Here is a 25905-nt window from a genome sequence, read left to right on the forward strand (position 1 = left end):
TCTGAAAGGGTAAACGCATTTTTAAAATCAAATAAGACTTTAAGTAAATTAACATTAATATAAGCAAGGCAAGAATACATTTAATGATTTTCGATTCGAGCTGCAATTAATAGTTAAAACTGAATTAAAATATTCTGCTCTAGTCAGCTGACTTATTCACTTGACTATTACAATAATCAACAAACAACTTTTATGCCTTAAGCCTACTACAGGGTATAAGAGCCCCTTGAAAAGGTTCAGCTCTCGACTTTTCAGTCTTAGCGGCACTTCTCACTTCTAATGCAGTTTAGAAATATTCGAAGGAAATTTTTGAAGTGCCGTTAATTGACTTGAAAATTGCTGCGTTCAGCGAAATGACAAGTTTCAGTTCGGTTTTAGGTGGCAAAGTCAAAGGGTGCTGCGAACATGTTGTCAACGAAAGCTGTTATCCTTTTGCTCTGCTGCTCCTTAGCTGCTGCCAGCGAGCTGCAGAAAGGAGCTGTGAGTGGCTCAGCGCCTCGCAATTGCTACAGCTGCGAGGGCATCAATTGTCAGCGAACCACGCGGCAGAATGCGACAGTCAGGTGCAACGATCTGCTGGATATTTGTGTGACTGTCTTCGAGGGCTGTAAGTAAATTGAGTCGTTTAAGCTGACCGGAATATAAAAATAATAGAATATGCGTCACAGTTAGGGTCAGTGAGCGGGGCTGCCTGCTGGAAATTTCGCTAGCTGCGCGATCCAAGTGCCAGGCACGCGATCCGCAATGCCAAAAGTGCGCCGGAGATCTGTGCAATAATCAAGGACGCGTCGACTATCAGTGCATACAGTGCAACGGCTCAGATGTGAGTATTAAGTATCTGTAGAGTCAGATTACATAATTTCCTATTGCTTTCATTCAGGACGCCAAGTGCAACTTGGGCGGCGACAGCATCAGCCCCGCCCAATGCCCAGCGCCCACGGGCAACAACGCCTATTGCTATGTGAAGGCCTCTGGCTCACATCTGCAAAGAGGCTGTGCTCTGAGCGTCAAGGAGCAAATGAGCTGTCTTCAGGCTAGCGACTGCAGCCTGTGCCTGCCCGAGAACGGGCGTGGCTCCACTGCGTGCAACAATTACGTGCTGGACTACAAAGCCAGCGGTGCCCAGGGACAGCAGGTGTTTGGCCTACTGCTGGGCCTGATCACTCTGCTAACCATACAATTCAATTAGTGTAATTTGAAAATTAAAAAAAAAAAATATTATCAATATAATAAAGATAAATAAACAAGTAAACAATTATTTGATTGCCAATTTGTGTTTTATAGGTTGCTAAGAACAAATATCAATTGAGCTATATAACATTTATTAAGCATCATTAAGCCGAGTAACGTAATGAAAGGCAGTGGGAAAAACTTAATTTGGGAGCTGTTCATATTGAGTGAGATAATATTTGTATACTTGATGGAAACTCTATATAGATGAAAAAAGTGTAAAAAATATTAAGTATAAATAAGTTTCATATATTATATTATATTTTACTAATTAAAACTTTTAAAATCATGTCCAATATTAATTTTTTTTTTTTATTATTATTATTCTAAACAACATATAAAATATATGTATAAATAGGGGAAGTACTTTCATTATCCAAGTATAAAATCTCGCTTGTAAATAATGGCATAGATAATAATAATGTATAATGCTGCGTATATTAAGTTTAGTTAGGCTTCAAAGTTATATTTAGAATGAATTAATTCAAATTGACATTTGTCAATTATTTGAAACATTTCAAATATATAAATCAAAGTCTCTTATTGCAGACAGACGAACGCTGATTAATCCTGCTTATCACTCTAACTGATTATTCTTTGCATTGGCTATAAAGTGAACCAAAATAAAGCCAATAAATACTTCAGCACATAATACTCATGTTTTATATTTAGAAAATGTATGTATGGTTTACTGTATATATACATTTTTAAAGTAACGGAAATCTAAAATATTTGATTAAATAGCTAAACAAAAAAAAAAAAAAACAAAAAACAAAAAAAGAATTAAAATAAAATAAAATAAAAATCCTTAAAAATTAATTCTATATAAATAAATAGATACAAAATTAATATTTTATTCAAAATATACATAAAAATATAATTATTACGCGTCATTTTCTGCAGCCCAGTAAATAGATTCTGCACAGAAATATATGTACATATATTAAATATTATATTTAATATATTTAAAAGCTTACAAATGCATACTAATAATTCTAATTATAAGAATAATAATACTAAGAATAATTATAACACTTTAATAGATATATACATAATAATATTTATAAATTATAACGAACTTTGATAGAGATATCTCTTAAATCTGCACAGTTACTCATCAGTTACGAAACCTAACAGCTACAGCTGGGTGGGAGCTAGAGCTTTGCCACCTGTCGAGTGTTTTGCCGACATGAAGTGCACTTCACATGGCAGCGAGCGTATAAAAGTCAAAAGCATTGGCCGCCAGCTCGTAGTTAAAAGCGCATCATGAAAGTCAAAGCAATGCTCAGTGTGCTGCTGTTGCTCGTCCTTGCGACAGGATACAGTGATGCCAACAAAATCACGAGCTGTCACAGCTGCAGCGGCATCAACTGCCAGCGAACGGGACTGTCTCTGGTGCAGAAGTGCGTGGACTCGCTGGATTACTGCGTGACCATCTACGACAATTGTAGGTTATAGGAGCTCTTCCAGTCTCTCTCTCTCTCTCTCTCTACCTCTTTCTTCTCTTTATATATTAATTGTTAAATATGCAGCCAAAGTCCTGTACAAAGGCTGCTCGCTAGAAATACCCGCTAAACTGCGCTATCGCTGTGATTCACCTCACGATGATTCGTGCTTCAAGTGCAACTCGGACAACTGCAACAACGTGGGCTCCATGAGGTTCGCCTGTGTGCAGTGCGACTCCAGCAAGGTATGATGCCCATTTCGGTCTGTTTGTCGATTTGTATTAAATTCCCTGCGCTCTCACAGGACGCCAACTGCGCCGAGAACGCAACCAGCTTGAAGCCCACAGTTTGCACAGCTCCAACTGCTCCCAACTCCTACTGTTATGTGAAGGCCTCTGGCTCGGGCAGCAACATTCAGCGCGGCTGCTCAACCACGGTGACCGATCAGCAGAGCTGCCTGCAGGATGCCAACTGCCTGCTCTGCTCCTCCGGCGATATTCGTGCCTGCAACAGCTTGAATATTACATTCGATTCAAGCACTGGCAATCGCTTCATTCGCTTTCTGCGATAGTTTTAATGTTGCTAAAAGAGAAAAAGAAAATAATAAATGAATTAACAATTATACTAAGCATATAAAGTATAATTGACTTATATCTTGGAATTTTAATGACATTTTAAAAACACTCTAACTGTGGCAGACTTTGCCAGATAAGATATCCAAATGGCACAGACTTGGCACAGTGAATCAAAGTTGATGTGGTTAAGGAGTCATACAAATATCAAATTTTTGCGTTAGTTTTGGATACATAAGATTAATCAACTGTATATCTGAAACTGATATTTATTGAGATAAGATAAATGTGCAATCGATCCTGAAATGAGGAATGAGCTCTATAGACTGCATATCTGACTTTTTATATGCAATTGTTGATAAAGTCTATCACAAATGGATATATTTGTTATCGCTGCTATATGTTTATCATTTGATTGATTACCTATTTCTATTAGCAATTTTCATAAGACTGTCTAGAAGGTAATTGATTTGCAAGCTTTGCGAAATTTTCATTTGATTCGAATATACTCTTTTTATAAGAGATACTAAAGTATTGTAATCCGCAAACTTTCAAAATTTTATTTAAATTTCCTACTTTTAATTCATCACCTAAGGAAAGTCAAATAAAACTGAACTTTTTTTGTGAAATGCTGAAGTATGGAAAAAATTCCATTTTATTTGTAAACATGTTTATTTGCTTTCGACTAGGGAAGACCTCATAATGCTGCCCATTAAAATGGCTAGTTGAGTGGCTCATGAATTTGCCAAAGAAGCCAAATGCTGAACTGCTGTTTACACAATTCTCAAGAGCAATGCAAACAATTACGAACAGTCATCCACTGAGCTTTATTCGGTTATCAATCAGCTTGACTTTGGCAGAGGTAGTTTTCGATACTTGTGCGGCTGTTAAGAAACTTTAAAGAGCCGACCAGCTAAACTACTTGGGGCCAACACTTAAGCACTTCAGCCGAACACCCTTGATTGCCATGGAGTTTATATAAGGCGTAGGCCACCTAATCGCCAATCCAAATGCCCAAGGCATCAGTTGCAATGTTGACGAGGAAGTGTGCGATTCCCTGCATTCTATTGGCTTTGCTCGGCTCCAGCTGTGTCCTGGCATCGGAGTCATGTTTCTATTGCCGCGGCATCAACTGTCAAAGGAGCAGCTATCAGGCCACAGAGCAGTGTGTCGATCAGCTCGATGCATGTGTCAGTGTGTTTGAGGGGGGCGTGGTTAGGGCACAGGGCTGTCTGGAACTGCTAGACGATAGCTGGCGAAAGCAATGCGAGACCAAAGCGCACTCACGATTGCAGTGCGAGATTTGTGTAAGCGAAAAGTGCAACAATATTAGCCCCCCTCAGCTGTCCTGTGTGCAGTGTAACGATACGCAGGTAAGCGAAGAGCCAAGAGTTATTCAGTATAAGCCTTAAGCTAAAGAGAATTTGTCTTCAAGGATGAACAATGTCGAACTGCTCCAGAGCAGCTGGCGGCACAAACCTGTGGCATAGCTCGCAGCGGACGCAACCTGTGCTATGCGAGCATCAGGAACCAACATGTCGAGAGAGGTTGCTCACTAACATTAGCTGATCAGCGCACTTGCCTGGCCGATGTCAATTGCCAGCTCTGCGACCCATCGGAAATAGAACATTGTAATGCTCAGCCTCTCGAGGAAATAGAAGAGACGACCACCATGAGCACAACTGAATCGAGCTCGACTTCATCGAGTTCCAGTTCGAGTTCCAGTTCTAGTTCCAGTTCTAGTTCCAGCTCAACTTCAACTAGTACCACTACAACTACTACTACTGCTAGCCCATCCCCTGAGCCGCCAACCCCAACGCCTCAGCCCGGCAGTGCTCAAAGCTTGTGTACGAAAAATATTCCCATTTTGCTATTGGCTTTGCAGCTGGCTATGTATTTTTATGCCTCCAATAAATAATTTGGGCGAAAAAAAATATCGTTGGGTTTTGGGTTCCCACGACCTTCTCTCAGTCATAAAACCAACTAATAATCATTAAGCGACTGTTATGTTCATAAATAACGATTAAGTACTTAATAAGACCTATAAATATATAAATATACAATTATATTTATATATATTATATAGGGCTTACAATGCTCAGCATATAGAGATAACTAAAATTCAAATTAAGTTTCATTCTCCAATACTTTCCTTCCTTCTTTTCTTCTTCTTCCTTCTTTTCTTCCATAACAAACAACACATATATAGTTAGTCTTAATAAAAATTCAGCTTATCTAGGGAATTCAAACGAATTATGCAATTGGAGCCCAACATCTAAGACGTTCAAACACTTTCGGTACAAATAAACCCCAATATAAAAACTAATCTAAACTTGATTAGAAGAGATTAAAGAGCATCGTAAAATAATAGAGGAAAAACCGAGAGGGATATGAAACGCATGGTAACAGCATAAGGAATGATACGGAAATTCCACGAAAAATTTGACCAAGATGATAAGAGGTCAACGATTAGAACACCCCAAAGGCAAAGAACTTCCTGAAACTCCACAAGCGATCAAAGGCACATAGCAAGTTTATCAATTGATAAGATTTGAGTGCAGCGATACTGGAAATTGTTATTATTGCGCCTCCAAATGCGCTTCCCAACTGTGTAACTGTGAATCAGTAGAAAATAAATGTCTACATAATACCAATAAAATCAATATAAATACATATACACGTGCGTGTTTATAGGTGAAGTTCGGACCTGCAATCCACATATTAAATTGTTGCCCTGTCGCCGCCTTATCTCATCAAATTCGCCAAAATGACGAAAATCGTGAAACTAGAAGCGAGAATCGAGCTATACGAGTGTAAACGTGTATCGGCCCGATTCTAAGTGATTAGAGCAAAACATTTTGTAGGCTTATCTGGCGCATTGTTTTTGCTTTTTATGTTAATTCCCCTTACTAAATACGCACTTGCGGTGGACAGCCGGCGGGGGCGGGGCGTTGCGGGTGCTGTGGGCGATGGGTGTTATAAATAACGGCGAGCAGAAACTTACTTTATCGGACATTCGGCAACAGTATCATATAATCATAGTCGTTAATATAAGGCAATAATCGTGGAACGACTCACTATGAAACGTACATTCGACGAATCTATAAAAGGTGTCCCAAACCCAGCCACAAAATTAGTCGACGGATTCCACGTTTGTTGGTAATACGCGTCGGGTAAAAAAAAAAACAAAAAGCCCATCGATCATGAGGCTAAAAACAGCAGGGATAATAACTCTGCTACAAATAGTATTATATGTGGCTAATCCAAGTGGTAGGTCAACTCAAGTGTGATCAACAAGGATAATTTGTTAATTCAAGTGTTGTCAATCAGAAAATCCGTATATATATTCGATTTCGATATTGTAGAAATCAGTTAATGGATTATCAAAATCGAATTCTAAATAACCGTGGTGTATTATATAATCAAGTTGTGTATAACTGAAAAATAAAATATATATGCATTTATATATTCTATACTTAATCTATCAAAGTGCTAAACAGTGTTATCAATAAATGGAGAATCATAAACAAATTTTATTGCAAAATGTCACGTAGCTTAACGAGTTGCTTAAAGCTAAGCGCATTTATTGTGCAGCTTTCTGAAACGGAAATAGAACTATGGATAGTACTACGAGAAGGATATGATACAGTGAACAGTTGGAGAACTAAAATAAATATAATACTAATATTTGTATGCTCAAAAAATAATATGTATAAATATTTATATGTATATAATACAATATATACTATATAAAAATGTGTCGACTTGATACGGTTACGGCGGTTTTAGCAAAGCTCCGGCTGAAGGCTTTTATGAACTTTAGATTATCTGAATTTGTGTAATATTATGCCGAAACATAAAATTTCTAAGAAATACTACTAACCGAACATAATCACAAAATTCTACACAAAATTTCTCGTGATAAATTAAAGTAAACCCAAGTATATCTATGATAAGCTTAAGAATAACTAATAAATACATTCATACGAAGTTAAAGCATTATTTCGACTAAGCTGTTGACCAAAAATACTATATAAATTATGACATTCTGAGAATTTTAAATGACGTATTTTGACAGAGTTTACACCAACTTTATTAAATGTATCATTTTGATAGTTGTTCATGAACATATGAATTTTTATATTATTTATTGATCATATTTTGAATTTTATTAATTACCTGGATATATACTTGACAGCTTTGTCGGTGTGTTCACCTGATGCACCTGTCTGCTTTTCAAACATCTACACAAATATATAATTTCATTTTGAGAATTTACAATTTAATTATCAAAATGTAAATTGACGAAACTTTGCCTTATCAAATTATATATTAGATTATTGATACTGGAAATATTATAAAAATATTAGAAACGACAAATAAAAATATATTGAATAAAATAAGGAAAAACACACTGAATATATACACAAAATGTCAATCGTAATTTTCTTTTGCTACAGTCCTTTTAAAAGAAAATAACTATACTTAAGTATTTGAAACATTATTGACTGCATTTACAGAAACTTGAAATATTTCGTAAAGAAGATGTTGAAATCATTACGATTTCTAATCATATTGTGTTAACGAAATCAAAGTGATTTACTAAGATTTAGTGCGTGGATAGTTTATGGTGGCTTGGTTCCCAGATTTGGACTTTGGGTATAGCTATCGACCTTGTGTGAAGCGTGTGCTTCAAACTGATTGATAGTTGAATTAGATTAGGATTAATCTAAGAGGAACTTCATGTTTCCAAATTGTTTGATTATATTCTCAATAATTTGGTGTGCTTTGAAAGAGTATTTTGCTTTCACTTTTAATTGACTTAAAGTAGTCTCAAGTTTTTTTTTTGGTTTTTCTAGTTTTTTTATGCTCATATATAACCAGCACAACAAATGCTATCTCCAGCAATTAGCAATGTACGCTCGAGCGTTGTAAATCGATAAAGCAATTTGATTGCCGACCATAAATAATACGGCTATAGTGTTTCGCCGATAAAACTAACCGCTAGATTAGTGAAAATTTATGTAGCAGTGTATATTTATATTTGCCTTAACGTGTTTTTCACAGATTTCACAGAAATGAGAGCTCTTTCTGTTACTCGAATGGCTTCTCAATTATAATCTAAAAGATATAGTAATTTGTTGTTGAACGCAAATGAGTGACTGAAGATACTTGCTAGACAGATTTCAGTTATTTTTATTGATCTACAATAATATACCAGATCTTATCAAATCATCATCATTAAATAGCTAGAGTCTGGAAGCATTCAGAAGATTATTAAATCATTCCACTTTTATACAATATAGAGTTTGTTTACTACACAATATTTAAGTTAACAAACAATATTATAATCAGAGAACTTAAATATTTCAAAATTGCAATCGAAAAGCTCTACATATTTTTCCACCCCATTGCAGATGCCTGGCCACATAGCTGGCATAACGGTCCCATAAATTGCTACATCTGCACCAGCCCGGAGCAGTGCTCGGCCAGCACGGGCCAATTGCAGAAGTGTGAGAATAACGATGCTCAGAGCTGCGTGGCCGTCTTCGATAGCACTGGAGCGGTCATTCAGCGTGGCTGCAGCGATAGCCTGGAGGCCACGTGCAGCGCACAGGATGCCGACTGCTACGAGTGCCGTTCGCATGGCTGCAACAATCTGAAGGACAACAAGCAACTGATTGAGTGTGTGCTGTGCGATGCCCAGGATGACGAAAACTGTGTGTTCGACATTGAGCTGGTGACAGAGCGACGAACCTGCAATGAGAAGTGCATCACGGCGCTGTATCCACGCACCGGCGACAAGGACTCGCCCTTGGAGCTTGTGCGCACCTGCCTGGACGATCTGGACCTGGACGATCGAGAGGAATGTGCGGCTGGTCTTTTCGCCAACTGTGTCGCCTGCGACAGCGCCAGTTGCAATCAAGCTGAGCTCGGCGTGCGCAGCAGCTGCAATGCCTGCACCGGCGGCAACTGCGACAGGCCGGAGTCGAAGACGTGTCGCGCCGTTGTTCCCAGCGGCGCGGAGCAGTGCTTCATACAGCTGGACGAGAACAACAAGATCGATGAGTACGGCTGCTTCAGCCAGTACAACGTGAGCGATGCCGCAGCCCTGCAGAGGGAGAAACGCATCTGGACCTGCTCGGGAGAGAACTGCAACGTGCTCTCGGCTCTGCCCACACCCCAATCGTGCAAATTGTGCAGCTCGCGCACCGACAAGAACTGCGCCGTCGACCCGAGCAACTTGCTCGCCGAAACGCTCTGTTCTCATCCCCTGAACACCGATTGCTATGCTCTGCTCCGCGACGATGGCCACACGGAACGTGGCTGCCTCGCCAGCCTGGACGAAGATGACTATCTGGAGTGCTTGGGCGGCAGCAATGCCACCAAATGCAGCACCTGCAATGGCGATAACTGTAATGTTCAGGTAAGTGCTCAAGTTGTAAATGAAATTTAAGATTTCCTTTTGGAGAAGGAACTACTGATATCCACATACATATTAATATAAGATGGTCTGTTAATACCAATTAATACTATGGGTATCAATAGACAGACGTGATACCTTCGTATATTTGTATATTACATTCCAATATGTGAGCTAAAAAGGATGTCAAGACGAACGATATTAGCTATTCGGATGAAAAGTTACAGATCAGTCAGGACAATTAAAAATATACTATAGGTACTTCCTTTAGACTGCCATGCATATAGATTAAATCTTCATTTCATCTTATCCAAGTTGCTTAATGAAGTCGCTCATCGAAATAGATTTTAATACAAGAATAGAATAGAATATTAATATAGAATCCGGTTATATATTATATATCATATTATTTATTCCAAGTCTGATAAGGCAAATGTTTACTTGACAATTTTACTAAAAACAACAAAATTCAAATTATCGCCAATTAACTGACACTTTGGATATATTAAATATGTATAAAATAAATAATATTTATTTAAAATTTAAAATATTTAAAATAAATAATATTTATTTTTTATTTATTATTTTTGATTATTATTTATTATTATTTATTATTTTTTCAATATTTATTATATCCGTCTGAGTGGGAAGTATCGCTTGGCTCGATCTAATTTACCATTATTCATCCTCTATGACTAAGAACCCTACAAAAATTTTACTTAACTAAAAGAAATTCAGTTGAATCATATCAAAACTAGCGGAAGGGAAGATAAGCTGTAGAGCATGAAACTAGTTGATTAGTAAATCTATAAGAAAAAAAAAATAAAAGAAAACTTAACTAATTATTATTTATACTCTATTTATTATATACTTATGGAATTATTATTCATTCATTATTCATATCATTATTCATAACTCATATTTATTATTATTATTATTCATTATCATCTTATACTATTATAATTGTTATTTATCATTCTAATTCTTACTTATCTTGAAATAATTTTAACTAACATTATTATTATTGTAAATCTCATTTACATAACCCTAATGCCAATCTACAAATGAATCACACTTATTTCCTCCACAGCTCCAACCTGCTGATCGTCTAACGTGCCACATCTGCGACTCCAGTGTGGACAGCAGCTGTGAGAAGTCGCCCAATGCCGCCGAGCTCTGTGTGCTGCACTCGCCTGATCAGAGCTGTGTGACCACGCTCGATGAGCAGGGCAACACGCTGCGCGGCTGTGGCGGCGAACTGGACTGCCTCAGCTCCGACAGCGCCAGCTGCCAGCGCTGCACGGGCAACAACTGCAACACGGCCAATCTGGCCAGACGCGCCGACGGTCGTCCTGGTCTGTGGGGCCAGGAGCTGCCGCTAAGCTGCCTCAGCTGTAGCGATGCCGCGAGCTGTGCGTCCAGCAGCCTGGAGAGCACCGTCTGTGCCAGCAAGTCCGAGTATTGCATCACGGTCTTTGATGCGAGCGGAGCGGTCAGTGCGCGGGGCTGCAGCGATGTGGTAGAGGCGTCGTTCAGCTCGTACTGCGATGCCAACAGCGAGAACTGCCACAACTGCAACTCGAATGGCTGCAACAGCGCCACATCGCTGGACAGCTACACGGAGTGCGTCTACTGCGAGGCTGGCCAGAACGCCGACTGTGTGACGAACCCCACAGCCGTGACGGCCAGACGCCAGTGCAACGGCCAGTGCATGTCGGCATACAGGCCGCAGAATAGTTTGGGTGTGTATGAGCTGGTGCGTGGCTGCTTGGACGACAAGGAGCCGGAGGATCAGCAGCTGTGTGCCTCAGGCGGCGACAAGGAGTGTGTGGCCTGTACAGGCAACGCCTGCAACACGAACGATCTGAGCCAAAGCTCGCTCAGCTGTTACGCGTGTAACGAAGATCTGGACTGCCAAGACCCAGTAATGGCCGTGTGCCTCAACTACAGTCCCACAGATCGCTGTTATATGCTGTTCGATGAGACGGCCTCGGTAGCGGCGCTCGGCTGTCAGTCCGATCTGGACGATAAATTTATCGATGATAATCTAGAGAAATTGATTTTCTGCGAGGGAAACAATTGCAACTTCTTTGACATCGTGCCCAGGCCCAACGACTGCGCCGTCTGCTCCTCATTTGACGATGTCAACTGTGCCGTCGATCCCACGCAGATCACGCGGTTCGAGACGTGCAACGTCCTGCCCAACACTCGCTGCATGACCCGCGTTCTCACAGGTGAGTTGGATAGCAGCTCTCTCCAGCTCTGTTCTCCAATGAATTTTCAATTTCAATTTCCCAGATGGCTCAACGGAGCGCGGCTGCTTAAGCAACTTGGCCACAGCTGCGCTGAGGGCCTGCCTGAAGGGCGAGGGCAACTGTGATGTGTGCGAAGGTGATTTGTGCAATCAGGAGATCTATCCGGCGGATCGTCGTCGCTGTCAGCGCTGCAACACGGTGCTGGATCCCACTTGCGGCTCTGCGCCGAATGCTGCCAGTGTCTGTCCGCGGTACGACGAGAGCCAGGGCTGCAGCGTCAAGTTGGTAAACGGCGAAACCTACAGAGGCTGCCAGTCGGAGTTCGAGTGCGACGATTCGGACAAGCAGTACTGCCGCAACTGCAAGGGCGACAACTGCAACGTGGCCGACCTGGAGCTCATCAACATTGGCTATCCGGGCAAATGGGTGACGCCGCCGATCAATTGCTACACCTGTGCGGGCGTCGATTGCCAGGGCAGCGGCTTGGGCGCCCTGCAAAAGTGCCACGACAACAATCAGCAGAACTGTGCGACCGTCTTTGCCAGCAATGGCTCGGTAGTGCTGCGCAGCTGCACCGATCAGCTGTATGGGGATACGGATTTAACGCAATATTGCGACGCGAACTCCGGCAATTGCAAGTTCTGTAAATCGTCGGGCTGCAATAATGCCCAACAGCTGGCGGACTATGTGGACTGTGTGCTGTGCGACGGCAGCGAGCAGGCTGAGTGTGTGCGCAGCATTGGCGATGTGAAGCGCCAGGTCTCCTGTCAGGGCAGTTGCTTTACGGGCCTCTATCCGCGCAATCGAACTGAGCTGGATTCGCCACTGGAGCTGGCACGCGGCTGCCTGGACGATCTGGAATATGACGATCGCTTGGCCTGTGCCGAAGGCAGCCTGGAGCATTGTGTGTCGTGCAGCGGTGCCGCCTGCAACAAGGAGGCGGTGCCCGAGATCCGCCTGAGCTGCAACTACTGCGACGACGAGAACTGTGAGACGGTCAGCCCGCACATCTGCACCGCCTACAGAGCGAACGACGAGTGCTACATTCATGTCGGAGATAGGCGCATCGAGAGCATGGGCTGTGCCAGTGATCTGCAGCGTTCCTTCCTGCAGGCCAATCGTCGCGACCTCTACCTATGCAGCGACGATAACTGCAATGTTAAGGATGTTCTGAATCTAGATGGCGTCATCTGCAATGTTTGCAATTCCGGAACTTATCCAAATTGCATCCTAGGTCAGTCCGTGCTCGCCGCCCTCTGTGAACATTACCTGAATCCCGAATGCTACACTCACATCACCGAAGGTAAGTGACTTTCTCAATTCAGGGACAATTTATTCTGAGATTCCCTCCGATAGATGGCGTTTTACGGCGAGGCTGCCTCATGGACACAGCCGACGACCTCTACGACGACTGCCTGAGTGGCAACAGCTCAACTTGTCAGGTCTGCGACTCCCACTATTGCAACAACGAGGTGTTCCCCCCGGATTGGCAGAGCTGTCTGCGCTGCGATTCCAGGGATGACGCCGACTGCGAAAGCAAGCCCGAGGCCTATGCCGGCTACTGTCCGATCTATGAGGCTGACGATGGCTGTGTGACGAGTCTGGAGGATGGACGCACGCGTCGCGGCTGCAAGTCGGAGATCTACTGCGATCCCGGCCAGGTGGCCAGCTGTCGCATCTGCGAGGACGCCAATTGCAATGCCGTCGATTTGGGCAGCAGCTATGTGGGCGAGCCGGGCAAGTGGCAGGATTTGCCATTGGACTGTCTCGTCTGCTCCGATCTGGAGAGTTGCGCGAGCGTGAGCACGCCCACGACCTGCCAGGGCGACAACAAGCAGCTCTGCAGCACCGTGTTCAATGCGGATGGGCAGGTGATAGCCCGCGGCTGCAGCAATGCGATCTTTACCGAGCACCTCGACTACTGTGAGGCGAACAGCGGCAAGTGTCCGCAGTGCAAGTCGAATGGCTGCAACAATGCCAAGAGCCTGGACGACTATGTCGATTGCTATCAGTGCGATGCCGAGCAGGAGCCGAGCTGTGCCTGGGAGACGCCCAAGAAGACGCGCCAGTGCCAGGGCCAGTGCATGACGGGCATGTATCCACGCAGCTCCGCCGCGGACTCAGCGCTGCTGCCCACTCGCGGCTGCCTGGACGATCTGGAGCTGGCTGACCGCGAGCAGTGTGCGGCGGGCAACCATGCCAACTGCACAGCCTGCACCGGTGCTCTGTGCAATACCGGGGATATCATAGAGACGCCGCACGAATGCTACAAGTGCCTGGATCCCGAGTGCGAGGACATGGAGAAGGCCAGGTGTGTCGCCTACAGGCCGAACGATCAGTGCTACTTGGCATTCGACAGCATGAGCATCGTGGGCATGGGCTGCGTCAGTGACTTTGAGACGCAAGTGGTCCACGAGCTGGTGGCTCAGCAGCGTCTGCTGATCTGTGACGGCCTGAACTGCAACCATCCCGACATCATACCCAATCCCAACAGCTGCCTGCAGTGTAATTCCCTGACTGAGCCGCGCTGTGCCACCAATCCCAATAAATTGTTAACCACCAGCATCTGCTCCATGATCCCCTACACCCAGTGCGTCACGCGCATCGATGCCGCCGGCAGGACCTCACGCGGCTGCGTCTCGAACTTGGACAGCGACGACTTCTACGGCTGCATCATGGGCACCTCCGACAACTGTGAGCTGTGCACGGGCACCAACTGCAACGGGCTCAGCGTGTTTCCCGTTAATCGACTTCGCTGCCATCAGTGCGACTCGGCGAGCGATGCCAGCTGCGCGTCAGCGCCCAGCAGCAGCGCCGTCTGCCCCATTTATGAGGCCGAGGACACGTGCGTGACGACGCTGCTCAATGAGGTGACCTATCGCGGCTGCAGCTCCAGCTTGAGCTGCTCGGATCCCAGCAATCCGAGCACCTGTCGCGTCTGCAGCAGCGACAATGACTGCAACACGATCAACCTGGAGCGCTTGAACGTGCACGGCTCGCCGGGCACCTGGCAGGAGCCGCCCATTAGCTGCCTGAGCTGCGGCAGCGCCAGTGAGTGCGCCGCGGGCGGCGGCCAGTTGACGCAGTGCGTCGGCAAGGACAACTGCGTTACGGTCTTCGATAGCACCGGCGATGTGGTCACCGCACGTGGCTGCAGCAGCGCTCTGGATGCGACCAGCGCCGATTACTGCGATGAGCAGCCCGACAATTGTCCGCGCTGCAACTCCAATGGCTGCAATGTGGCCAATACTCTCAAGGACTATGTGGAGTGCCTGGTGTGCGATTCGAGTGTGAATCCGAACTGTGTCCAGGACGTGGCCACCATCACCCGGACACGCTCGTGCCATCAGCGCTGTGTGTCCGCCTTCCTGCCACTCTTCGATGAGGCCGAGAATCCGAGCTACGCTCTATTGCGCAACTGCTTCGACGACATCGAGGAGGCGGATCGCCAGACTTGCGGCACGGACGCCAACAAGTTCTGTGCCAGCTGTGCGGATGACAAGTGCAACACGGCGGATCTGGTGGCCACACGGCACAGCTGCCTGCAGTGCCGCGACGACGACTGCCAGGATGCCCAGCCGGCCGTTTGCTCCAACTATCGGGAGATCGATGAGTGCTACATTGAGTTCGATGAGCAGCGCTCTGTGGTGGCTCAGGGCTGCCTCAGTGAGCTCAGCCTTGGCGACATTTACGTGCTGCAGCTCTCGAAGCGTCTAATCCGCTGCGCGGACAATAATTGCAATTCGATAGAGTCGCTGGCCGAGCCCCAGACCTGTGTCCTGTGCAGCTCGCGCACGGATCGCAACTGCGCCGTGAATCCGAGCAACGTGAACAGCGCCACCAGCTGCCAGCTGACGGGTCTGCCGGAGTGCTACACCCGTGTGCTGGACGATGGCGCCACGGAGCGCGGCTGCCTGTCCAGCCTGGAGGCGGACGAGTTCCTGGGCTGCTACAATGGCACTGCCGCGGGCTGCGCCTCCTGCTCGGGCGACTTGTGCAACAAGGAGCTGTACCCCGCCGATCGCACCTTGTGCCACATTTGCAACTCGGAGGCCAATGCCAACTGCGAGTCGGCGCCCGACAGCCTCTCCGTGTGCCCCGTGTACGCCGAGGGCGATTCGTGTGTGACCAATCTGCGTGCCGGCATCACCTACAGAGGCTGCGCCACCGAGCTGAGCTGTGAGCCCAACTCGAAGACCTGCGTCATCTGCCAGGGCAACGGCTGCAATGTGGCCGATCTGTCGGCCCAAACGGACGACAATCACGGCTGGTGGCAGGATCTGCCCCTCACCTGTCTCAGCTGCGAAGGCGCCGCCTGCCAGCAGGAGAGCAGCAGCCTCAGCACGGAGCGCTGCGCGGACAACAACGAACAGGATTGCATAACCGTCTTCGACGCGTCCAATGTGGTGATCCGCCGTGGCTGTGAAGATACCATCGATGCGGATGAGCAGCTCGCCAGCTACTGCAGCAGCAACAGGGCCCAGTGCCCGCTGTGCAAGTCGAACGAGTGCAACAATGCGACTGAGATCACGCAGTACAACAGCTGCATCTACTGCGACAGCACCAAGAGCAAGTCCTGCCTGTGGGAGCCGACGAGCACGGCCCACCGACGTCGCCAGTGCCAGGGCCGCTGCATGTCGGCGCTGTTTGGCAGCACCGAGGCCGGCCTGGATCTGGTGCGCACCTGCCTGGATGACAAAGAGCCGGCGGATCAGCTAATCTGCGCCAGCGGCAACGACGAGCACTGCGTGGCCTGCGCCGGCGAGGACTGCAATGTCCAAGCTGTGCCCGCTGACCGGCTCAGCTGCTATCACTGCGAGGGCGCCAGCTGCGAGGAGCCGACGAGCAGACAGTGCGACATCTACAAGCAGGACGACAGCTGTTTCCTCTGGTTCGACGACACCAACAGCGTTCAGCAGTCCGGCTGCCTGAGCTCGTTCCGCAACCAGGATCTGGAGAGTGTGATCAAGACGAAGCGCATCTCCGTTTGCCAGGGCGACAACTGCAACGTGCTGACCAACATCCGGCACGTGCTCTGCGCCGTCTGCGACTCCCGCGTGGATCCCACGTGTGCGACCACGCCCCTGGCCATCGAGAGCTTCCAGACCTGCAGTCAGCTGCCGCATACGCACTGTGTGACCAGGCTGGAGAACGGTAAGCCAGACAATCGATGTGAGATTCCTGGGAAAGACTTTTCAAACGGTTCCTTTCAGATGGTGCTACGACCCGAGGCTGCCTCTACGACCTGGATCAGACTCAGTTTGCTGACTGCCTGCTGGGCAACAGCGAGAACTGCACAGTCTGTGCACTGGACGGCTGCAATCGCGAGGTGAGTTTCAATAGTTGTGCGACAGGCGATAGACTAAGAGACTCTGTTCCATAGATCTTCCCGGCCAATCGGCTGCAGTGCTACGGCTGCAGCTCGGCGGACGACAGCAGCTGCACCTCCGATCCCGACCAGACCGCGGTCTGCCCCTGGGTCAGCGACACGGAAACCTGCCAAACGAAACTGGAGAACGGCGTGACGACGCGCGGCTGCAGCAGCGCCATCGGCTGCAGCAGCAGCGACTATCGCACCTGCCGCAGCTGCTCGGGCAACCAGTGCAACTCGATTGACTTGCTGAACCGCGTAGACGACGGACAGCACGGCCTGTTCCAGGCGTTGCCCCTGAAGTGCCACGCCTGCGAGGGCGAGCACTGCCACAGCTCGTTGGGCCCGGCCGTGCAGTGCAGCCTGAATATCGAGCAGGACTGCAAGACGGTGTTCGAGCTGGATGGCGTGACGGTGCGCCGGCGCGGCTGTGCCGACGATGTGGACGACTACGAGGATCGCTATTGCCGCCGTAATCCCGAACTGTGTGTGAGCTGCAAGTCGAACGAGTGCAACGTTGCCTGGAGCACAGCCGAGCTGACCAGCTGCATCTACTGCAACTCGACGACAAACGCTCAGTGCGTCAGCTATCCGCAGAGCACAGAGCTGAGCACACGCCAGTGCCAGGGCAACTGCTTGGTGGCCCTGGTGCAGACGACTGTCATCCGCAGCTGTCTCGACGACAAGGAGCCCTTCGACCGGCCCGTCTGCAGCGATGATGGCAGCGGCACCACCTGCGCCGCCTGCGCTGGCGACAACTGCAACACATTCCCCTACCCAGCGGACCGTCTCAGCTGCCACGTGTGCTCGAACAGCGACTGCACCGCCAGCCATGCGGAGTACTGCACCGCGTATGTGGCGAACGACTTCTGCTTTGCCAAGTACAAGGACGGCAATGTGGAGCTGTTGGGCTGTGCGAGCACCCAGAGGAGCTCCGATCTGGATGAGTGGCGCTCGGCGAACCAGCTGTACGAGTGCACTACCAAGGACTGCAATGTGCTGAGCGGCCTGCCAAGCAGCAGCATTTGCGTGGCCTGCGACTCGAGCAAGACGCCCAACTGCGCCCAGGCGCCCACCGAGGTGACCACCACGGCAACCTGCCACGCCCCCTTGACGGACTGCCTGACGCGACTGCAAGAGGGGCACACCGTACGCGGCTGCCTGAACAGTCTGAGCAGCAGCGAGGGCAGCGCCTGTGTGGCCAACGGCACCTGTGTTGGCTGCGCCGGCGACAAGTGCAACGCCGACATATTCCCCGACGGCCGGCTCCGTTGTCACATCTGCAATTCAGTAGCCAACGAGGACTGCAGCGAGGATCCCAACCACCTGGCCATCTGTCCCATCTATGCGGCCGACGACACTTGTGTCTCGTCCCGCGATCCCGAGGGCTACATCCAGCGCGGCTGCAGAACCCAGGTGGAGTGCGACGTCAACGACAGCGAGAACTGCATCCAGTGCTCCGAAATCGGCTGCAACACCAACAAGTTCAATGGCGCCACTGCCCTCGGCGGCATTGGCCTAGCACTCACGCTCGCCTGGTCGCTGGTCGTCAGCTACAGCGGCAACTGAGCCACCCATCGATACGCCATGCCATAACATTAAATTAAAATAGTTGTACATACGAAACAAAAACAAATCTAAATAAATTAAAACGAAAATATTTACAAAAATAAAATATTTTTGAATTTCCCTTTGTGTAAGGATAACAATATTATTGGAGACTCGTGCGAGTTGCCTTCCGATTATCTAGGCGTCCATCTCTATCTTCCTGTCTGCCTCTATTGTCTTGTCACCTCTTAAATCATATAATTTCCTAATCATATTTTTGTATCTCACCTCCACTCGATCAAATACAATTAAAATTATAGCGATTATGCCCATTTTCAGTAGCAAGATATGTACAATACATTTTCAATGTAAAATTTCTCAACACAATAATGAAAGAATTCCTCAGCTTTACACAGCAATAAAGCAAATCCCATTTTGAATATCATCATTCCATACTCCAATAAAAGTCACTAAAAGCAACAGAAAATTAAAACAATATTTAAAAATGCGAATCATACATAAAATGGAATTCTTTAACAAAAAAAGTTGATGTCAGTAGAAAATATATCCAAATATACCTGCATATTAAATATGTGAAAAGGCTTTAATATGTTGTATATCTTTGCTAAATTAAAACTAGTTATATATACTATATTATTAATAAATATACATAATTATTATTTATCAATCAAAATATATAAAACTATATATATATATATATATATATATATATATATATATATATATATATATATATATATATATATATATATATATATATATATATATATATATATATATATATATATATAACTATATAATAATAATTTTAAAAAATTATATAATAATAAAATTTAATACATATATAATAATTATTAAAACATTGTGTATATTCTGTTCAATGCTCATTAAACGGAATAAAATTCCTTTTCAAATTTGTACATCCCAAGCCTCTGATATTGCTGAGATAAATATAGTTTAGTTTTATATTACAAATAAAATAAGTCACAAAGTCCTCATAAATTGTCTTTCAAGCCCTCTTTAAGACTTATGGGGCTATCTCTAATATAAATTAAGTTAGTTGCCCACCAAAGGATCAAGTTTTATGTTACTCACGACTAAATAAAATTTATCTTAAGCCTCTATCATATCGCGATACAGTACAGTAGCTCTGCGTTTTTCTTGTTTTTTTTTTATTTTATTTAATTTCTTTTTTTTTTTGGGTTGGTAATTTCGAATAAAATTGCTGACCACTAAATTGCGTTCATAAATCTAAGCGTAATTGCTTTCAGCCATGTCCAGCAATTAAGAGCAAATCAAATTGTTTGTCGACTTGTTTGTTGGCCATTTGGCCATTTCATTCGAATGGCGATAAGTTCATAAAGTGCCGCCAGTTGACCACACAAATTGTCAGCTGTGGCTAATCTTGATGGCCGCCACATCAAGTGGACAAATTGCAGTCGAACTGGGCGCTCGTTTTGGCCAAGTTACGCATTTATGTGCAGTCTATTGTGCCTAGCATTCGGACGTTACCTGAATTTCAATTTGTGCACTGTCCAGAGGCCAATGATGGGTTAAATCTTAAACTGCGCCAGTTTCCAGTTTCCATTTGCATTTTATTTCCACTGGTTGCGTTTGGCAATTTCTTCAAAACTTTTTGCCAGGTCGGCGTGGGTTGGGTTGGGTTCGCCTGGGCTCGATTAGGTTGAGTTGCTATTCCTGGCTGCCAAATTTCACTTTTCAACTTTATTCGAGCACGAAATTGACGTGGCAGACGCACAAGGCTTTTGCCGTCTATTCCCTGAAGGCACTTTAAACGGAGTTTTGCCCACCAAAAGAGTTTCGGCTCAAATGTTTCTATGTCTAGCCAGCCTGTAAACAAATAATATTAGCTTTTGGCAGACATACATGTGGGATAATCATTGAGTATGATATAAGGCATAATAATGGACATTTTTTGAATATTTTGTTCTTTCTATAGCAAACTGAAACTTCATATTGCTATAAACATTTAAGATTGGTGTCTTTAAATTGAATTTCAATATATAATACACAAATATGTTTTGTCTTTCATAAATATTATATATTACTATTATTTATTAATGTATGTATACAACACATTAAAAATGAATTTTTACATATTTAACATTTTTATTATATTATTTAAATTTTATATTTAGGTATATTATTTATTATACTATTAACTATATCTCGTATTAATAAATTTAATATTTTATTTATATATTTATTTTTATATATATTTAATTTTTAGTTTTTTTTTCAGTATTTTTATTTATAAATTAAGAAAACATACAAATATAAATAAATATTTAACATTTAAATTACTACTATTTACTGTTTATTGTAATATTAAAATATTTTTTCAAAAATTAAAAATTTCTTTTATTAAAATTTCAAAAAAAAAAAGTATTTTCCCTAATAATCATAATTAAATATTTTTTTTCAAATTAATTTTATTTATAAATAAATACAAACATAAATAAATATTTTATATTTAAATTACTATAATTCACTATTTTTTGTATTATTAAAATATTCAGGAAAATTTAAAATATATTTTATTAAATTAATTTTTTTATTGTAATAACATTTAAGTGCAGCTTCTCTTTGGCGACAAATGTCGGCTCTCTGCAATGCCTGCAATGTTGCATGCAACAGATTGGCCCGCCTTGAGGCCCGTCGGCGTGTAACATCAGTGCAATTTATTTTCCATTGGCGGCTGGCAGTTAAACATTTTAATCAAATGACAGAGCTGAATATAATTTATTTGTTGCACATAATTTACAGCACACGACTCGCTGCCGGCCCAGTCCAGCCCAGGCAGCCAGCCGCTGCAATGCTTTATTAAATTTGTTTGCTCTGTGGCGCGGACAGGCAACGAAAACAAAAACAGGCTACGCAGTGGGAGTTCCCAGAGTTTCCACAGTTGTCCATTTGGCTATTTGGGCAGTTAGCAATTGCAGTTGGTTTGAACTAATAGATTTCATATGCGGCCTGTCGCTGTCAGCAACTGGCCGGGCGACTTGGGGCTCCAGGCCGTGTCCAGCCACAAACGGGGCCAAATAAATTGGCCAACAGCAGCCGGGTTAACGGGCGGTTTGTTGTGACAGCTGCATGCAGCTATCAGCTGCGATTGCGATTACAGCAGCAGCCAACGGAGGTGGCAGGTGCCCAAATCTATAAAGGAAAAAATTCATTTCATTTCTTATAAGAAAATAAAATTAATGTAAAATTAAAATTAATTTCAAAAGTAAAATATGTCGGATTTTTTATTTATATTTTATTATTATTATTATTATTATCATTTTTTTTTTTTTATTTTTTTTTTTTTTGTCAAGCCCGCTTCTCTTTTCTAATATTTTCAAATAATTATTAATCATATATGAATTCATAACAATTTATTATAATAAAAACATAATTTCATCACTGAATTATACTGAATTATAATTTATTATATCATTATAATTTATTATATCATGAAAATAATGTAAAAACACAATGCAATTTTATTTTGAAATTACAGAAACAAGACAGTTGGATTTTATTGATCATTTTGAATTCTGCAAATCGATTCTTCTTGTTCATACTAAAATTATGACAGTCTTTGGGTCATGAATATGAATTTATTACAACTAGATATAATTCTGCTATACACCTTATACTTCTAAAAACCAATCAATTTTCCATGTCCATGATATGTTACAAGCCTAAAAGGTGTTCCTAAAGAGAAACATACAAAATAATTTGTAAAATTGTAGCTCACGCGAGAATATATCAATATCACAGTATTATGAGCGCATCGCTCTATTTAGATACCACTTTCCGTAGGCCAACTTTCTTGGATGGCTTGAGCACAAAGAACGAGCACATTAGCGACTCATCGACGGACATCATGGCGCCGGCATTATCGAATTCGCCGCAGTAGTTCGGGGCCGAGAAGATGGTGATTAGCTGACGCTTGGCAAAGAACTCGTAGCCATCCTCGACGACCTGATGGGCGCGACAGACCAGATCGAACTTGAAGCGATGCACAAACTTGCCCACCGTGTCCGCACCGAAGGTGACGCTCACGCCGCGATCGTTGTCGCTCCAGCCCATGATCTTGGCATCCGGATCGGCCCAGAGCAGGTCGCAGAGCAGGCCCTTGTCGGGCACCTCGCAGGGGCGCTGCAGCTTGGTGATTTGCGCCATGCTGTTCAGCTCGGGACTGAGGCCGCCGTGACAGCAGAAGATCTTAGTGTCCACAATGGCCGCCACTGGCATGCAGTTGTAGCAGTCGACAAAGGTGCGCCACAGCTTGATCGTGTAGCGCCGCTTGCACTCGTCGTAGAAGCCATAGATGCGATTGATGCCAGCGCTTTCGTGATTTCCACGGAGCACAAAGAAGTTCTGCGGGAACTTGACCTTGTAGGCCAGCAGGAGGCACAACGTCTCAATCGATTGCTTGCCTCGATCAACGTAATCGCCCAGAAACAGATAGTTCGAGGCCGGCGGATAGCCGCCGTAGTCGAACATGCGCAGCAGGTCCGTAAACTGGCCATGCAAATCGCCGCAGATCTTTACTGGCGCCGAGAGCTCCAGCAGCATGGGCTGCTGGAGGAAGACATCTCTGCAGCGCAGGCAGAGCCCCCGTATGTCCGCCTCTGTGAGATGCAGCTGCTTAACGCGACGCACCTCGATAATCGTCAATATCATCTGATCAATGTTCGCCGGATCGAGCATGCCGGAGTTACGGGTCTGCTGGCCATTGTGTGGTGGTGTCGTCGCGTGTGTCATTCCGAAAGGCGCCTTTGATTCAGATACGATCGCAACTCCTTGAGCTTACGAGATTTTGACTAGGTAGCGCACAATTTGATCGATTGCAAACATATGAGATGAGTTCAGGAATCCGCTTGTGTAATTGAAATGGTAGAAAATGTGTGTTCAATGTGACAATAAATCCTGACAGATGCCGCACGGCATCCGAGCTGTTGGGATTCGGTGTGCTCAGTTTATGATTAGGGCATTGCGCTCTTTCGGCTGTGATCTGCGCTCCTTGGATGATCTCTGCTTGGATGGCCGCAGCACGTCAAACGTAATCACCAGATCCTTATCGACGCCCATTGATGCTCCGGCATTATCGAACATGCCGCAGTAATTGGGCGCCGAGAATATGGTGACCAGTTGACGTTTGGCAAAAAACTCATAGCCATCTTCGACGACCTGATGGGCCCGACAGATCAGATCAAAATCAAATTTGCGCAGGAATTTATCAATCACATCGCGTCCGAAGAGGAAACTAACCCCACGATCACTGGCCGTATAGCCGAACTTGTAAATATCCGGATCGCTCCACAACAGATCACACATGAGACCCTCCTCCGGCACGTCGGTGGGGCGAATCAGCGCATTAATGTCGTCCAACTTGGTTAGGCTTTGGCTCAAGCCGCCGTGACAACAAAAGATCCGATCCGATATTATCGCTGCCACCGGCATGCAGTTGTAGCAGTCGACAAACGTCTTCCACAGCTTGACCGTGTAGCGGCGCTTGCATTCGTCGTAGAATCCATAGACCCGATTTAGGGACTGCGACTCGTGGTTGCCGCGCAGCAGGAACACTTTATTGGGATAGATGAGCTTGAGGGACAGCAAGAGCGTTATCGTTTCCACCGAGTTCTTGCCCCGATCCACGTAGTCGCCCAGAAAGAGATATGAGGCTTCAGGCGGGTATCTGCAGTGCTCTAGCATGCGCAGCAGATCTGAGAACTGGCCATGTATATCCCCAACGACGCGCAACGGTGCCTCCACATGCAGCAGCATCGGCTCATCGAGAAACAACTGTCGTGCCGCGTGGCACAAGTTGGCGATATCCATTTCGACCAATGGCTGATGCGATTTGTTTGACCGGAACCCTTTTAGCTTCCTTATAATATCGATAACACAGTTCCTCACTTCCACTGAGAACGACGAGCCCCTGCGCCCATTGTCATAAGACTTCTTGCGGCTGTCCGATACGCGGGGAGCTGGCGCCCCCATCTTCAAGCCACCTTTAGTTTATTGTCTTCTTTTTTTTGTTTGTTTTTTGTTGTTTTTTTTTTTTTTTTTTTTTTCAAGTTAATATTTCAAAATCTGAACTGAGATCTGTCAAGCTGAAACAATTAAAATAATCTGTTCAGAATGCAATTAGAAACATTTCAATTACTGGACCATAGAAATTATAAAAAATAAGTAAAAAAAAAAAATAAAATTATAATAATAATAATAATAAGTAGTGAGAAACTCAATTATATATTAATTCAATTATGTATTTCGTATATTATATAGTGTAATGAATTTTCAGATATATTTCGTTGCTTTATTCTTTGACTTTGTGAAGAAATATGTACTCCTAAACATTTTAAAATTTAATTTAAATTTGTATTTTATTTTATACTCGACGAACACTTAATTTAACACAAATCGCTATACGTAACTCTACCCATGTTGGAATTTAAAATTCTTAATGTTTTTTTTTTTTTTTTTTTTTTTTTTTTTTTTATTATTATTTTTTTTTATTTTATACATATAATACAAATTTAACTTCAGCTGGCAGCTGTTAATATATTTTTGCCTACCATTTGTATATATTTTCTTTGATTATCTTGCATATATTTAATTATTTGCATTTTTTTGTAATTTATGGTAAAAGTGTGCTGGCTTTCGCCTGCCTTCCCATGCAAGTCAGCTTGGTATATTGTGCCTGCCATCTTTTAATTTCCGCTTTCTCGCACCTCAAACGCGACAAGTTGTCAATGCCATTTGTGGCTGGGCAATGAATCCATGCATCCACACATACGCACACACACACACATGTCATCAATGTGGCTGACAGTGCTGCATTTCATCATTTGCAGCAATTGCCGTAGACGCAGCCGCATTCGCAGCCGCAGCAAGTTTATTGTGAGAGGTGCGTACGTGCCTTTGTCGTTTATTAGTTTACGCTGGACACGGTCGGTGTCCAAAGGAAATTAAAATAATTCAAGCATTAAATTCAATTTCATTTTTGCAGCTGCAAAAAATT

General features: G+C 44.5%; 5 protein-coding genes and 1 pseudogene across 5 annotated transcripts; 4 read left to right on the forward strand and 2 right to left on the reverse strand.

Moving 5' to 3' along the window:
• The first annotated feature begins 341 nt into the window (after window positions 1-341).
• Window positions 342-1255, forward strand: LOC108615165 (uncharacterized). The gene is made up of 3 exons (XM_018009473.2): window positions 342-607; window positions 669-823; window positions 881-1255. Exons 1-3 carry the CDS (start codon window positions 406-408, stop codon window positions 1187-1189), a joined length of 666 nt encoding a protein of 221 aa, XP_017864962.1. The 5' UTR covers window positions 342-405; the 3' UTR covers window positions 1190-1255.
• A 1211-nt stretch (window positions 1256-2466) lies between these two features.
• Window positions 2467-3336, forward strand: LOC108615164 (uncharacterized). Its single transcript, XM_018009472.2, has 3 exons — window positions 2467-2677; window positions 2763-2920; window positions 2980-3336. Exons 1-3 carry the CDS (start codon window positions 2497-2499, stop codon window positions 3244-3246), a joined length of 606 nt encoding a protein of 201 aa, XP_017864961.1. The 5' UTR covers window positions 2467-2496; the 3' UTR covers window positions 3247-3336.
• Window positions 3337-4197: 861 nt separating this feature from the next.
• Window positions 4198-5183, forward strand: LOC108615168 (uncharacterized). Its single transcript, XM_018009478.2, has 2 exons — window positions 4198-4620; window positions 4683-5183. The coding sequence occupies exons 1-2, from the start codon at window positions 4258-4260 to the stop codon at window positions 5163-5165; spliced, it is 846 nt and encodes a 281-aa protein (XP_017864967.1). The 5' UTR covers window positions 4198-4257; the 3' UTR covers window positions 5166-5183.
• A 1159-nt stretch (window positions 5184-6342) lies between these two features.
• On the forward strand, window positions 6343-18972 carry LOC108617050 (uncharacterized). The gene is made up of 7 exons (XM_018012691.2): window positions 6343-6517; window positions 8665-9674; window positions 10762-11905; window positions 11970-13229; window positions 13283-17080; window positions 17140-17255; window positions 17310-18972. Exons 1-7 carry the CDS (start codon window positions 6451-6453, stop codon window positions 18864-18866), a joined length of 8952 nt encoding a protein of 2983 aa, XP_017868180.1. The 5' UTR covers window positions 6343-6450; the 3' UTR covers window positions 18867-18972.
• Window positions 18973-22370: 3398 nt separating this feature from the next.
• LOC108617053 (serine/threonine-protein phosphatase PP1-gamma catalytic subunit-like) lies at window positions 22371-23833 on the reverse strand. Its single transcript, XM_018012694.2, has 2 exons — window positions 22683-23833; window positions 22371-22586 (listed from the first exon to the last, which is right to left on the reverse strand). The coding sequence occupies exons 1-2, from the start codon at window positions 23640-23642 to the stop codon at window positions 22566-22568; spliced, it is 981 nt and encodes a 326-aa protein (XP_017868183.1). The 5' UTR covers window positions 23643-23833; the 3' UTR covers window positions 22371-22565.
• Window positions 23834-23852: 19 nt separating this feature from the next.
• On the reverse strand, window positions 23853-24995 carry LOC108617052 (serine/threonine-protein phosphatase alpha-3 isoform pseudogene; annotated as a pseudogene).
• Between the last annotated feature and the right edge of the window lie 910 nt (window positions 24996-25905).

The sequence above is a fragment of the Drosophila arizonae genome, chromosome 5, assembly GCF_054131065.1.
Source record: "Drosophila arizonae isolate 15081-1271.41 chromosome 5, UAZ_ARI_1.0, whole genome shotgun sequence".
Classification (NCBI taxonomy): Eukaryota; Metazoa; Arthropoda; class Insecta; order Diptera; family Drosophilidae; genus Drosophila; species Drosophila arizonae.

Bases quoted from the DNA above. Each gene is read 5' to 3' on its own strand.
- LOC108615165 (XM_018009473.2), top strand. From the start codon at position 406: ATGTTGTCAACGAAAGCTGTTATCCTTTTGCTCTGCTGCTCCTTAGCT. The intron at 608-668 runs GTAAGTAAATTG...TATGCGTCACAG, and splicing joins TGTGACTGTCTTCGAGGGCT to TTAGGGTCAGTGAGCGGGGC. The intron at 824-880 runs GTGAGTATTAAG...GCTTTCATTCAG, and splicing joins TACAGTGCAACGGCTCAGAT to GACGCCAAGTGCAACTTGGG.
- LOC108615164 (XM_018009472.2), top strand. From the start codon at position 2,497: ATGAAAGTCAAAGCAATGCTCAGTGTGCTGCTGTTGCTCGTCCTTGCG. The intron at 2,678-2,762 runs GTAGGTTATAGG...TTAAATATGCAG, and splicing joins CGTGACCATCTACGACAATT to CCAAAGTCCTGTACAAAGGC. The intron at 2,921-2,979 runs GTATGATGCCCA...GCGCTCTCACAG, and splicing joins TGCAGTGCGACTCCAGCAAG to GACGCCAACTGCGCCGAGAA.
- LOC108615168 (XM_018009478.2), top strand. From the start codon at position 4,258: ATGCCCAAGGCATCAGTTGCAATGTTGACGAGGAAGTGTGCGATTCCC. The intron at 4,621-4,682 runs GTAAGCGAAGAG...TTTGTCTTCAAG, and splicing joins TGCAGTGTAACGATACGCAG to GATGAACAATGTCGAACTGC.
- LOC108617050 (XM_018012691.2), top strand. From the start codon at position 6,451: ATGAGGCTAAAAACAGCAGGGATAATAACTCTGCTACAAATAGTATTA. The intron at 9,675-10,761 runs GTAAGTGCTCAA...TTTCCTCCACAG, and splicing joins GCGATAACTGTAATGTTCAG to CTCCAACCTGCTGATCGTCT. The intron at 17,256-17,309 runs GTGAGTTTCAAT...TCTGTTCCATAG, and splicing joins TGGACGGCTGCAATCGCGAG to ATCTTCCCGGCCAATCGGCT.
- LOC108617053 (XM_018012694.2), bottom strand. From the start codon at position 23,642: ATGACACACGCGACGACACCACCACACAATGGCCAGCAGACCCGTAAC. The intron at 22,587-22,682 runs GTATCTAAATAG...GTTTCTCTTTAG, and splicing joins AAGTTGGCCTACGGAAAGTG to GAACACCTTTTAGGCTTGTA.